General features: G+C 36.3%; 4 protein-coding genes across 6 annotated transcripts in view; 2 read left to right on the forward strand and 2 right to left on the reverse strand.

Annotated features, from left to right (window-relative positions):
* osgepl1 (O-sialoglycoprotein endopeptidase-like 1) overlaps window positions 1-3,114 on the reverse strand; it is a 6,321-nt gene extending 3,207 nt beyond the window's left edge. Inside the window, exons 1-5 of the mRNA XM_079881555.1 lie at window positions 3,069-3,114; window positions 2,699-2,950; window positions 1,530-1,917; window positions 1,243-1,447; window positions 565-713 (exon numbers count right to left, since the gene is read on the reverse strand). Coding sequence (XP_079737681.1) covers window positions 565-713; window positions 1,243-1,447; window positions 1,530-1,917; window positions 2,699-2,892 — 936 coding nt within the window. The 5' untranslated portion in view covers window positions 2,893-2,950; window positions 3,069-3,114. The remainder of the gene's footprint in view (window positions 1-564; window positions 714-1,242; window positions 1,448-1,529; window positions 1,918-2,698; window positions 2,951-3,068) is intronic.
* On the forward strand, window positions 2,798-5,346 carry adat3 (adenosine deaminase tRNA specific 3). 2 transcript variants are annotated; one of them, XM_079881557.1, is made up of 2 exons: window positions 2,798-2,867; window positions 3,706-4,856. In XM_079881557.1, exon 2 carries the CDS (start codon window positions 3,735-3,737, stop codon window positions 4,737-4,739), a length of 1,005 nt encoding a protein of 334 aa, XP_079737683.1. In that variant the 5' UTR covers window positions 2,798-2,867; window positions 3,706-3,734; the 3' UTR covers window positions 4,740-4,856. The 2 variants fall into 2 exon arrangements, with proteins under 2 accessions (XP_079737683.1, XP_079737682.1); XM_079881556.1 differs by lacking the exon at window positions 2,798-2,867 and adding an exon at window positions 3,253-3,410 and having other exon boundaries at window positions 3,706-5,346.
* On the reverse strand, window positions 5,342-11,380 carry ormdl1 (ORMDL sphingolipid biosynthesis regulator 1). 2 transcript variants are annotated; one of them, XM_079881558.1, is made up of 4 exons: window positions 11,256-11,370; window positions 9,361-9,543; window positions 7,591-7,742; window positions 5,342-6,647 (listed from the first exon to the last, which is right to left on the reverse strand). In XM_079881558.1, exons 2-4 carry the CDS (start codon window positions 9,532-9,534, stop codon window positions 6,512-6,514), a joined length of 462 nt encoding a protein of 153 aa, XP_079737684.1. In that variant the 5' UTR covers window positions 9,535-9,543; window positions 11,256-11,370; the 3' UTR covers window positions 5,342-6,511. The 2 variants fall into 2 exon arrangements, with proteins under 2 accessions (XP_079737684.1, XP_079737685.1); XM_079881559.1 differs by having other exon boundaries at window positions 5,497-6,647; window positions 11,261-11,380.
* A 664-nt stretch (window positions 11,381-12,044) lies between these two features.
* The window catches only part of pms1 (PMS1 homolog 1, mismatch repair system component), a 29,284-nt gene continuing 28,001 nt past the window's right edge, over window positions 12,045-13,327 (forward strand). The window contains exons 1-2 of the mRNA XM_079882027.1: window positions 12,045-12,165; window positions 12,336-12,477. Of these exons, the coding sequence (XP_079738153.1) occupies window positions 12,346-12,477 (132 nt within the window). The 5' untranslated portion in view covers window positions 12,045-12,165; window positions 12,336-12,345. The remainder of the gene's footprint in view (window positions 12,166-12,335; window positions 12,478-13,327) is intronic.

Consider the following 13,327-nt stretch of genomic DNA (forward strand, 5'->3'; position numbering starts at 1 on the left):
CCAGGGAATGAAATCAGGCTAGGAAATATGCCTTTTATTTCTAAATTATAACAAATTTTGATCTAAAAAACATACTAACATTATAAGGGCACCCCTGGAAACATTATAAAATAATAAAAATAATCCATGGAATGGGACCTTTAACGTCACAATATTGCTCATTTAAATAAATCCCGCCCGAGGAATATGCAAAAAAAAAAAAAAAGAGTGAGGCCTAATTTAATTGCATTAGTAATGTGTTGAAACTTGCTGCTATGGTAAGGGGCGTGACATTTCTGAATCAGCTTGAAGCAGTTAACTAATCACAACACACTGGTCCAGCCGTCCAATCAGAGCACATTGCACTTTGAAGGGGCTTCATAGAGGCCGGAACTAAACAGAGTATTACAGACAGACTGGGAAGAAATGTAAATGTAAAGTATATGAAGAATAATGTGTTTTTTGAACATGCATGGATACCTATTTTAGTAAAACCCCAAAACAAAAACAAGACTGTAAAAGGGCATAATATGTCCTCTTTAATATGAAATGCCACATCCGAGTCCTGAGGTGCTGGGAACTTACCAGAGTTGGATTGTGCTGTGGTAGAAGACCTTTGGATTTACAGAACAAAATGGCACGATGTGTTCGTTTGGCTATATGAGATGAAACGGTGTGTTGTGAAGCAGCGGCGATGTCTTTAACACATGATAATAACTGTCCTGTTTCAACACCTGAGGAAACATAACACTGTCTTACAGTTAATATAATACTGATTATTATAAATACGGAGTTCTAGAAATTGTACTAATTGTATTGCATCTCCAATCAAATAAAAACCTAGTGAGCTGCCTACCTATGCAGTATTTTAAGCATCATAGATCAGACTACAGCATAGCATCATATTACAGATGCAAGCGAGGTTCCACGTAGTAGATATTGTCTAATCAGTCCAAATTCCAGTGGATGATTAAGGCGGCAATCCCATAATGCACTGTGACAAGCTGGCGGATAGAGCAAGAGACATTTGGATTGTAAATTCATTTATACAGAAAAAAAACCCTAATAAAATAGTTTACATCTAATTAAAATGCATGAGAGAGAGAGAGAGAGAGAGAGAGAGAGACATGCGGAGTTGCTGCCTATATAGGGTCACTTATAAGCTGCAGTTTCAGTCGGGAAGCTGTCTATGTAAGCAGTAGGCAGCTCACTAGGTTTCGGAAAAGAACCTGTTCTATTGTTTAAAATGAACAGATAAAGTACCTTCTTCTTTCTCTTTTTTCTTAATTTCCATTGTCACCTGGTTTTGCAAACCAGCAAAAGAGAAGTTGCAGTCGTAGATCTGCCCCATTGGCGTCTTGAAGTGGAATGCACGCCGATCCCCCTCTTTTGCCAGAAGCTCTATGGCTTGTCCACCACTCAAAGTCGAACACTCTGGGTGCTTCCTAAGAGAAAGTCTTCTAGCAATCTATCATTGAAAGGAAAGATAAATAGTTTATGACAAACATACAGTTTTTCTTGTATTTGAATATTAAGTGAAATCCTGATACCTTATCTAAAGAGTCACCAGCTGCTACATCCAATGTTTGCCCCAGAAGAAGAAACTCATCGATTCCTTTGGCCAGTGCAAGAAGAGTATGACCCCCAGAGACAAGGAGCACGAGAAAAGGGAAGTCTACGGGGTGCAGCATTCTTACAGTAAGGGCATGGGCCTCCATATGGTGTATAGGGATGAACGGCTTCTCATGTAGTCTCACAAACTTCAGACTGAAATCCAAGCCGATCCCGAGGCTGAGGGAGAGACCAGGCTTTACTGTTGTGGCCACAGCTGTGAGTTCATTGGGTTCAATGCCACTTCTGTCTAAGGCCTCCTGGACAACTCTACAGATGTTTTCTCTGTGTAGGCGTTGGGCCACAGGTGGGATAATTCCACCCGAACTGTAAGAGAACAAATCAAATAGAGGACACAATTACATCATGTTTATACCGTTTCAAATTAAAAAAAAATATTAAGCAAATTGTGTATTTTAGGTGTATTTCAATCCCTCTTAAGGTTTTTTTTTTTTTGCGTTCACACAGTGAATTAACCTAACCTGAAAATGACCTGACATTTATGAAAGAACTTTTATAAAAGCAAAAGTAAATTGACATTTTGGTTTACACACACACAAACACATATATATATTTCTACCAGTATTCAACAAGTTATTCATAAACGAATGTTCAAGCTGTTATTTTCAGTGAATCACGACTAAAAAACCTAAACTTAAAGTGAAATAAAATGTTTAAATACTAAGATTACTAAAAAACTAAAATTGAAATAAGAATAAATTAAATCTTAATATAAAAAAACAACCAAAACTAATAAAAATGACAAAAACATTTAACAAAATTACTAAAGCTTGAACTAAAATTAAAATAAAAACTTAATATAAAAATAAAAGCCAATTCCAAAAATATTAATAAATCCAACAGTAATATATACATAATACAAAAATAACACTGCCTTGTAGTAAGTCATATGGACCACTTGTATGTTGTTTTTGTGCTTTTTGAAGCTTAGGAACATTGTAATGGTGAATAAATAACTACAGAATGTCCTTTTTGATTGAACTGCTACTTTAAGATATTGAAAACGTGACAAGTCAAGTGTTAGTCTATGTCGGTCTCAACCTATCGAGATTGGTTATTTATGAATGAAGTTAGTGGCAATACTTACTCCAGGTGTGTCTGTTTCTGAGAATGCAGAGATTCCCCCAGAATGATTCCAGTGTCGTCCAGCACAGCCGCCCCTGTCTCATCGCAGCTCGTCTCAATCCCCAAAACTAATCTAGGGCGCACTGCTGTGAAGGCTCTAGATGTGCTGTGCTTCATCCAGCAACGAACAGGTCCATTCAAAACACACGGAAACATTCTGATAACACTGACAATTCACTGTCGTTAACACCGGTCGCTTTCACTGGACAACAATCTGAAAGACCACATACGTTTCAACAATTCAAGTAACTCAAAAATAATTTTTAACTTATAAAAATCCATCCATGACCCTGTATGAAACGAGACGTTACATATAAACATGTCCCACTCACAACACGCGAAGTTGGGTTCCGTTAGTTTTTCCTTAAGCTGTAAATTATAAATTCAGCATAGAAAAAAGATGTCTATGGTTTATATAAAAATAAATAAATATGAGTAATTTAGCAACGATATTATAATCAACTTAGTTCAAAATAAAGGGCAACACACAGGAACCATTATAGAGTGCTTGTTTCCAGTGGGCTAATAATACAGGAGGGATGAACACTCACATGGGAAGGATGTTTTACACTGAATTTGATGAATTCTTCACACTTTGGCTGACATGAAATAGTTTGTTCGACTATTTCCAACTATTATTTGATATTTAACGTCCATTGCTTCCTTCAAATAAGGTAATGGTCTTCCAGGCCCAAGTGTATGTCTGAATTCAAATTCATACATTTTTGTGTTTTTTTGGGGGGTAGTTGGGCAAATGTCAATTTTCGGAGACAGTATATATATATATATATATATATATATATATATATATATATATATATATATATATATATATATAGGGTAACATATACATGTAATAAATTATTACAATTTATTATCAATATATTAAAATAGTTTTCTGTTTTTTTATATATGAGGACATTTTCACACTTGAACTTGACCTTTTACTGTCACATTCTGCTTCTACAGAATGCTATCCATTAAATGAGTAGAACAAGATGGAACCACAAGCCAAACGGAGGAAAGAAATGGACAAATGTGACACTTGGGATGTTCTTCCTGTTCTCTCCGATGAGAAGTCCCAGGACACTGAATTATTGCCGGCCTACGCAGCACCCATCATCGAGAAAAGAGAAACAACTCGCCTGGTCAAAGAGCTTTCCCTGATCTACCCTCTACCCGGTCTGCAGCACATAAAAAGAGTGAGGGCTTGCAAAGACAAAAGCAGCCCTCATCCTTTAGAGGTCATTGTGTGCTTGGCCAGGAATGTGGCCAAAGGAGTTCTGCCTGCTGATCTGCTTCGCTCACAGTCTTTTGACTCCAGTGGTTTAGGTGAACCTTTCCTTGTTGAAATACCTGCCAGTCCTCCACTGACCAGACCACAGTTTGAAAAAGCTAGTAAACACTGGCCTACGTCATTTCATGAGGACAAGCAAGTGACGTCTGCTCTGAGGGGCCAGTTGTTCACTGCCGATCAGAAAGCTAAAATGCAAGGCTACATGACGGCAGCAATCCAGGCTGCAAAATCAGGTCGGGAAATGGGAATGGATGCGGTGGGCGCTGTGATTGTTGACCCAGAATCTGAGCAGATTGTTGCAGTGGGTCATGACTGTAAGCGTGGCGCTCAGCCGCTCCATCATGCTGTCATGGTCTGTATTGATCTTGTGGCCTGTGGGCAAGGAGGAGGCGCCTACATTTACGAGAAATATCCAGCCTGTCAATTTAGCAGCTCTGAGTTCTTTAGGAATGGCTGCAATTCGAAAGAAACTGGTCAGCCTTACATCTGCACTGGATATGACCTTTACGTCACACGAGAGCCCTGTGTGATGTGCGCAATGGCTTTGGTCCACTCAAGAATCAACAGAGTGTTTTATGGAGCACCCGCTGCAGATGGTGCCTTGGGAACCAAGTATAAAATTCATTGCCAGAAAGATTTAAATCATCACTTTGAAGTGTTTAAAGCGGTGATGCTGAATGCATGTGAGGCTTTACACAAAAAGTAATATTTTTTTAGAAATTGTTCTTAATAGATAATATTTAAAATTGTCATTTTAATTTTGTTTTGTAACTCTAGCCAAATATTTTTTCTTAATAGGACCATAATAAAATTGGATTGTCTACATTTTAAATATTGTATTTGTTTTATCAGACCAAGGCATGTCCTACATTGTTATACTCTCTCTCTCTATATATATACACACACACATATTAATGTTCAAAAGTTACAAAAAAAATCTAAAATTCTAAATAAAATATTAAGCAGCACAAGTTTTCAACACTAATAATAAGTAATGTTTCTTGAGCAGCAAATCAGCATATTAGAATTTCTGAAGGATCATGTGACACTGAAGATTAGAGTAATGACTGCTGAAAGTTCAGCTTTGCATCACATGAATAAAATACATTTTAAAATTCATTAACCTATAAAACAGTTATTTTAAATTGTAGTAATATCTCACAATATTACAGTAATTTTTATCAAATAAATTCAGCATAAGTGAACATGATACAAAAACATCTATTACCTAAAAACAAATATTACCGACCTCAAATATTTGAACAGTATAGTGTGTATTCTATAATTTTTTAGAAAAAGTGAACAACAGGGTTTCTAATACTTTTATTTGTTTGCAGCATGTAATACAACACACACTATGGTTCATACCTTTTCTCAAAACAAAAGGACAAAACAATTGGCACAGTTGAGCCTTCAGATAATTAATGTAAATGTAAAATGTAATGTCAAAAGACAAGAAAATGGAAGGATTCAAATAGTTTAATGGGTCTATGTTACAGTTTATCAACTTCAATAACCGTGACACAGAAGAGAGCAAAGAAACATGACGGTTTGCTGAAGCTTGGTTATGATCCAGAGTTTTACAATCACATATGGAGTAAGAAATGGAGTTAAGAGTCAACATAAAACTTTTTGTAATGCAATGTATTTCTGATTCAAACAGAAGATAAAACAACGTAAGGAAGAACTTTGTTGGGGCGGATTAAGCGGTTAAAAAACATTACAAAGAAATGTTCTTTGAAATAATGCGCACTGATAAACTGTGCAAAATGAGTCCAGAAACGTGTATTAAGAAAGTAAACAAGTTCTATCTTTAGTTTCATGTTGACCTAAATGAACGTGAAAGTACTTAAAAGCCTAAACTCTAAAGTTTTGTTAATATTTTTTCATTGTCACCTATAAACCCTACAACATTAACCAAACAAAACTATACATAATATTGTGACTTAATAAATATTTTTCAGGAAATCATGCAAACTGAGTTTTGGTTTGTCTCCGAAGCAATGATAACATCAACAAAACTCAAGAAATAGCAGAAAGGTTTCATGGCTTTCAAATGATTTTAAAAACACATGGCATTATTTAAGAATGTATTTAGAAATGTGAAGTGACGCTAAAAGCATTAATCTATCTTAGTGTATCAGTGTTGTGAGCACATTTGAACAAACAAAAACTAATTAACAAAGAAAAAAAATCTTTAACCATGAAACCTGGGCCAGCCCAGATCCACAAGGATCACAAAACAACTAACAAAAACACATTAAATATCTTAAGTTATTAATGCTTGTGGAATTGTCCTCCTCCTAACATATCCCTACAACAATTTCTCAAGATATATCAAACAAAGAGGCTCACAATTACACAGACTGTACAAAACTGCTAAGTGTACACAACTGCGGTACAAAGTACAAAGGGTTATCTCCTCTCCCATATCGGGCAACAGCTCCGAGTTGGTCTGTGCCCTCTGAACACTGGGCTTTAATACTTGTTTATTCCAAAGATCCTGACTCCATGGAGTTGTGGCAGTTTTGGGATGAGAACACTCAAAAGCGAAGCTGTGTTTATCACAAAATGTGCTGTGTCGTATTTCGTGTAAAAGCTGGCGAGAAAATATCTGCGAATAGAAAAGACAAACAAGTGTTATATTTCAAAATCGGTACATGCTCTTAAAGTGCTCCTATTAAGGTTCCTAATTTTGTTTTCGGGGTCTACTACAATAGGTTTACATGCATCCAAGGTCAAAAACACTTAATTTTCTCATAATATACATTACAGTATCACCTCTCTCCTTACAGTGTCTGAAACGGTTCGATAAAGGATTCAGTCTCTCTAAACCCCTCCTTTCCTACTCTGCTCTGCTCTGATTGGTCAAATGGCTCAGTCTGTTGTGATTGATTGGTTTATCGCTCATCAGAAATGAAACGGCCATTACCATATCAGAATTTCAACTCCAGAGGCTTCCTAATGCCGAGTTCACACTGCACGATTTTCAAAGTAGTCGGGTCACTGTTCTTTTCACACTGCCCGACTATCTGGGGTAACATTCAGTTGCTGGTGTGTGCGCACTGCACGATGGATCGGCGACAGGAGGTTTCACACTGCATGACTTAACAAAAGAAAGATTCGCAGACGACTTCTGTCTGGTACGCAAACTACGTTTCACAACCAAACGCACGTGAGAAGTGATAAGGAAATAATGCAAGTTCTCGCACGAGACTGAAATTGTTATTATAAATGATAGCCTGCAAGAAGATTGCGATCCAAATTGTCTGTGCGCTGATTTGCAGAAAAAAAAAAAAAGATTAACCAAAGGAAAAAGACCATAGGCTGGCTTTATGCAAATTTGTTACAAACCTATGTATGACTCGTTTCAGGCAGTTCAGAATCAGTTCTTTCTTTATATAACTTCATTTGTCGTGCAATTTCAAAACTTTGCAGACCTTTTACATTCACAAACAGCTTTAATACACACTATGTGAAAAGTAATATCCTAAATATCCTGAGTTTCCTAAGGGGATATTTAGTTCAAAATGTTGCATAAAACTTCAAAAACTTACAAAATGATTGGTGAGATTGTAAAGAATTTTCTAGATGATGTGAACTGCACGCCGTAGTCCAGCTGTTCCCAGTGTGTGAGAAGTCTTGCCTTGCCCTGGTCTGGAGTTTCAAATGGTGTGCCTTTCACTGCATGCATAAACACGTACATACCCTGCGGGAAGACAGAAAGATGATCCAAATGACATGGATAGACATTCTCAAAGTTTATAACAATTTGACCTCTTAATATTAAGCTCAAAGAGATAGATGAAGAATGTTTCTTCTGTTTTTGCCCATACAATAAGAATCAAAGAGGTCCAAAACAGCACTTTTTTGGATTTCACAGAAGAAACATAGTAATACAGGTTTGGAACAACAAGTGGGTAAAAATAAAACGTAAAAAAAATAAAAATTAATTAAATTAATTTAAATAAAAGTAAAAGTAAAAAATACTTTTTGGTTGAAAAAGTATCTCATTCTACTCAACATTTTGACTAGACAAGAACATAAAGCACTTATTTTAGTATAATTGAGACACAATTGTAGTTTTTATTAATAGTTTGAATTAGTTTTTATTTTTATGTTTTTCATTTTTAGTTTTTTTTATATGTCTATATTGTTTATTATTTTTTTATTCCAATTTTAGCAGATTTTTTTAAATTTCAGTTCATATTTATTTAAATGGTTTTAGTTAACTATAATAACCCTTACTTTAGCAAGTCTCAAAACATATCTTTGCAAATGAGATTTGAGAGTTTTGATGGGAGGCGAAAATGATCAAATAACTATGAACTAAATTGGGGTCTTAGTGGAAACTATCGGCTTCAGAAGACTTGGAATAAAGATTTTAGGTCATCCCTCCCTCCTTTAAACCCGGGACACATCAAGCCGATGTCAAAGAACTAGCGGCGACGAAAGCTGACTGTGTTGTCGCCTCTCGTCAGCTGAGTCTCAGCCAAAAAGCTGCGCTTGAACACACCAAAAGGACTAAAGGCGACTGTCAGCTAGCACTTGCGTTCTGTGCCTGCAAGTAAATATCTGTCCATATCAGCAGGTATCAATAGTCTATTTTCGTCATTGAAAAAGGGAAATCAAAACTAAGAATGCAGATATACAAACCGTAAACAAAGCAGCATTTGCTTAGCATTTTGAATATCAATCACACAGATAAGTTTCTTCATTCCAGTCAGCTCTTGTTATTATGAAAATATTAGTGCATTCGAATGCTCATAAAATTATAACAGCCTTCTGTCTGTACCGTCTTGACTTCTTTGCTCGCTTTCATCACTTTTGCTATAATTTTCATGTACTGACTCTGAACAGCCAATCAGAGTTCTCTCTCTCTCTCCCTGACACAGATTCAACATGCTGAATCGGCCCCACAAAAAACCTGATGGCATCCGACTAGAGTAAACGATGCGGAACACACCGAAAAAACTGATCAAAAACCGCCCCGGGCTTAAGAAGCATACTTACAAAATGTGCCTACCGATTCAGGACAACAGAAACATTACAGTATCCCTATAAATAGCTTCTCTCTTTAATGGTGGTACAGGTTTTTTATACATCATGATGTGCCAGAGAGCTTAAACTTGGTCAGTGATGTCATGCTGTTGACCTTGAATCTTTGTGCAAGCGAGTCCTTGCATAACAATGCCACACAGACTACTAAGGAAGCATCAATTGTCGAGAGCCCAACTGGCCGCAGGGCACTGCTGAGAAAATGACAACCCATAGACAAGCGAACACAACGGGATATAACAAAGGATTATTCAACAGAGAACACTTACAAAATTGTGAATAACATTTGTGAGGGTCCACACAACAGGAACACTGAAGAAGGGAATGCTCAACAGTACAATGTGAAGCATTCCTACGCCGAGCGCATATGTCAGCCATATCCCCCGACTGTTCATCACGCGGGTGTTTGGGTTCACTTCACTGTGGGCCACGCCGACGTTCATCTTGTTTTTCTGTCAATAGGCCAAAAAGAAAAACACAGACAGCAGTGCAAAATGTCAAAAGTCAAATAATGCAATAATTCTGGATAGTATAAGAAATGTAAAAAGAAATAAAATAATTAAACAAAGAAATAAAATTAGCAATAATTTTATAAATAATTTCCAAAATTATTTTATTTACAGACTTTTTTTTTTATTATTAAAACTGGAAGAAAAAAAAAAAATTAAATTATTCAGCTGATCAATGAATTAACTGACTGTATTGATGAAGTGTGTTTCTGTTGTAACACTTCAACATAACTAAACAGTCCATACTGTTAAAATCATTATATAAATGAAGGTGACTTGACTTGACTAACCGTTACATGTCAGTGTTTGTAGAATCTAACTAGTAGAAGTCTAGTTATTTATTCAGGAGTCTAATCGTTTAATAAGAATGAAATAAGATCAAAAACTCTCAATTCAAGTTACAAAATATAAACTATTCAAATGAATGATCATTAATGCACTACTACAATCTAGGTGATCGTTTTGAAGCAACTGCTAGTTTTCTCCAGATTTGGGATGTTGTTAAGTGGTCCGCAATTGTTATTTTATTGTTTGAAAAGTACTAGTTAAGAGTAGAAGCTGTCTTACAGTCAGCATGAAGTCTCGTCTATGTGCCAACAAAGCATGTTCACATTCTTACAATGGGGTGATTCTTCATAGTACTTTGCCCTAATGCATTACTGTTCATGCTTTCTACGCTTGTTCAAATAATTCGCAACAGTTCAGATCTTCTCTGAAAGAGCAAAGAAGGTAGAAGTGACATTTCATGGCATGTTTGGTTTATCCGTCACAGTAAACAGTTTAGGCAGCTGTTCGAAAGTCAAAGTTCAGTGTTGCCTAATATTCAGCGTATTCGTTCTGTTGATTCGCTTATAATCTCAAGATTTCTCACTAAAATCATTTCATTCACTCATACTGGTTTCTAATTAGCAAGTCTGTTGCTTTGTATATATGTGTCTATTAAAGAAAAGATCCACAACATAATGCCAACATTTCTTTTTATTCCATTATTAGTATTATAATCAAAGCAAAACAGACTGAGATCAAAGGCTGAAGTCCAGCTACTCTTAATCATGTACACATCTGCCAATAACCACTCAAATGATCCTTCCCTAAATATGAATAACTCTTTGATTGTGTAGGAATGTGTAGTATGTTAATATCCCTTAAGACAACAACACAGTTGAGAGGAAGTGAATTGAATAGACATTGCTCAGGTTCAGGCAAACAATATAGACAGCTTGCATTTATTTAAAAATTATTAAATATTAGACATAGATTAATGTTGGCTTTCCCAAAAGCAGCTGCAGTAAACAAGTCCATGACACAGATTGAGTTAGCAGCACAGCTAAATGACAAAACACTGTCTTATTCCTGCACAGCTCACTGTCTTCTCTCCTTTAACCACTTAAATAACACTCTTTAAATACGCTTATCATCCTGCCTGTACTATGATAGCAAGTTGTTTTGGGGTTTGCGCATGAGCAATGCTCTTTATTTAGCATAAACTGCTTTCATAACAAACACCAGTTGCTTTTGTTTAACTCTACTTCAATTAAACACCGCAAACATCAATTAAAGCTATTCAATCGCCCCATTATCGCCGGATTTTCGCATATTTGGTTTCAAAGTAGCGACTCGAATGACTTGGTTTCATAAGAGATGAGTAACGGTACCTTACGTGCGTTCGGGTGAAGCAGGCTGGAGCGCTGCCGGCCTCCGCTGCGCGCACTGTGGGCTGACTCACCGCACACACACCACTAGCACACTCAGGCTATCGCAGCTAACGGGATTAGGACAGCAAATCTCGCGAGATTGACGCCCCACGCCCACTAAAGGCGTGATGTTTACAATGCTACTTACGGAAAGAATCTCAAATCCTAATTTTTATGATTATTGAATAAACATTTGGTTTACTCTTAGTGAGTCAGTTGTTTAAAATTGTGGGATTTTTATTCGACCATTTCCAAATAATTTAATCTACGTATAAAGGCTAATACTACATTTTTTTTAATGCTTTTTAAAGGTAGGAACCATAATCCACCGTTGTCTTTCTGTGCATTAAACTGCTGTTTAAAATAAAAACGGCTGTTTCTGTCGCCACAATTTCTTACTGTAATAGTTTATTTCAACTGTTGAAATACGTTTTCCATAATTACCATAGACTGAATCTTTTTTTTTTTACTATAAATATGTTGAATATGTATGTTGATGAATGCATAATTCTAAATGTATTATGATTTCTTTATAAATTCTACATCTGCAAACGCAACAACTGTAAGCCTCTCTTCATATATTTATAAAGACAGAATATCAAAATATGTCGAACAAAAATTAAAACAAATTATTTAACAAATAAATACATTTGCTCTAACTATGACATTTTAATTTATTTGTTCAAGCAATATAAAAATATAAAACATACGACAAAGAGAGAACATCCAATCAATGCAGAGAATAACAATGACGTCATTTAGGCGCCAGTCAAGCAACATCCGACTCCTGACTGGAGCGAGTTGGAAACGTGAAATACACTTGTGTTATGAATTTACTGGATATCTTTTAACGGATTATTTCATTTTATACGTAAGTAAGCTATAATATATTTGGCCATTTAATAGTTTAACGTATCATAATGATATTAATGTCACTGTTGGTCTGATATGTCATTTTATAATGCTTGCTGCAAAGTAGTTTGTGTCTGAGTTAACTTAAGCAGGTGTAACTTATGACCATTGTTGTCACTTTCTTCTTAGGGAGCACAAAATGAAGGCGCTTCCACCTGAGACTGTGCGTCTGTTGTGCAGCTCTCAGGTCATAACATCTGTCCTGAATGTTGTCAAGGAACTGACTGAAAATTCACTTGATGCTGGTTCTTCAAGCCTCGAAGTTAAACTGGTAAATTCACGTTGAATATAACGTTACTAACATACTGACCAGTTAGTTTGACATAGGTGTGGGGCAATTGGCATGGGAACATGCAGCATATTTGTCTAATACCTCTCTTTGGTAAGTGTGACCTGAATTGGGGTACCAATTGGTACCCCAATTCAGGTCACACTTACCAAAGAGAGGGCTACAAGTTTAGCTCTGGTAGCAACAGATACAGGAACATTTACTTTGAGGTGCATTTTAAAGCATGCGGGATCCCCCAAAATGTATTAGAACACTTATCATTTTAAATGTTTCCATGTCATTGTATTAAAAATAAATCGAGGGCTTGGAACCAGAGGGGCGTAAGTGGCATTTGAAAGATGCCTGTAAAGATGCCTGTAAGATACAGAAAGATCTCCTGTAAAGTTTGTCAAATGCCACTTGCGCCCTTCTGGCTCCAAACAATGTGTAGGCCATACATGTATTTTTTAGAGCCAGAAGGGCGTAAGTGGACATACGCCCCTCTGGCTCCAAACTTTTGTGTTAGGTCTTTGTTGTTTTGTTGCTTTATTCAATACACGTTGATTTCTGATGCGTCTTTTTGGCACAACTAGATAGAGCTCATCAAGACCTTTAATTTGATATATAGAACTCATTTTCGCCCAAAATGCCACTTACGCCCCTCTGGTTCCAAGCCCTCGAAATAAAGAAAATCAAAACAAAGAAAATCTAATTTTTCAAAACATTTCACAAAATGAAGTACTGTATGACACCCGTTGAGGTGATCTGACTTCTTCATATATCCATTAAAAATCACATTGGGACATTTGAAATAAGCTCTAGTTTGCAGATGCAACTTAGTGATTTTTTTTTT

This window comes from Squalius cephalus (assembly GCF_949319135.1).
Source record: "Squalius cephalus genome assembly, chromosome: 9".
NCBI lineage: Eukaryota > Metazoa > Chordata > Actinopteri > Cypriniformes > Leuciscidae > Squalius > Squalius cephalus.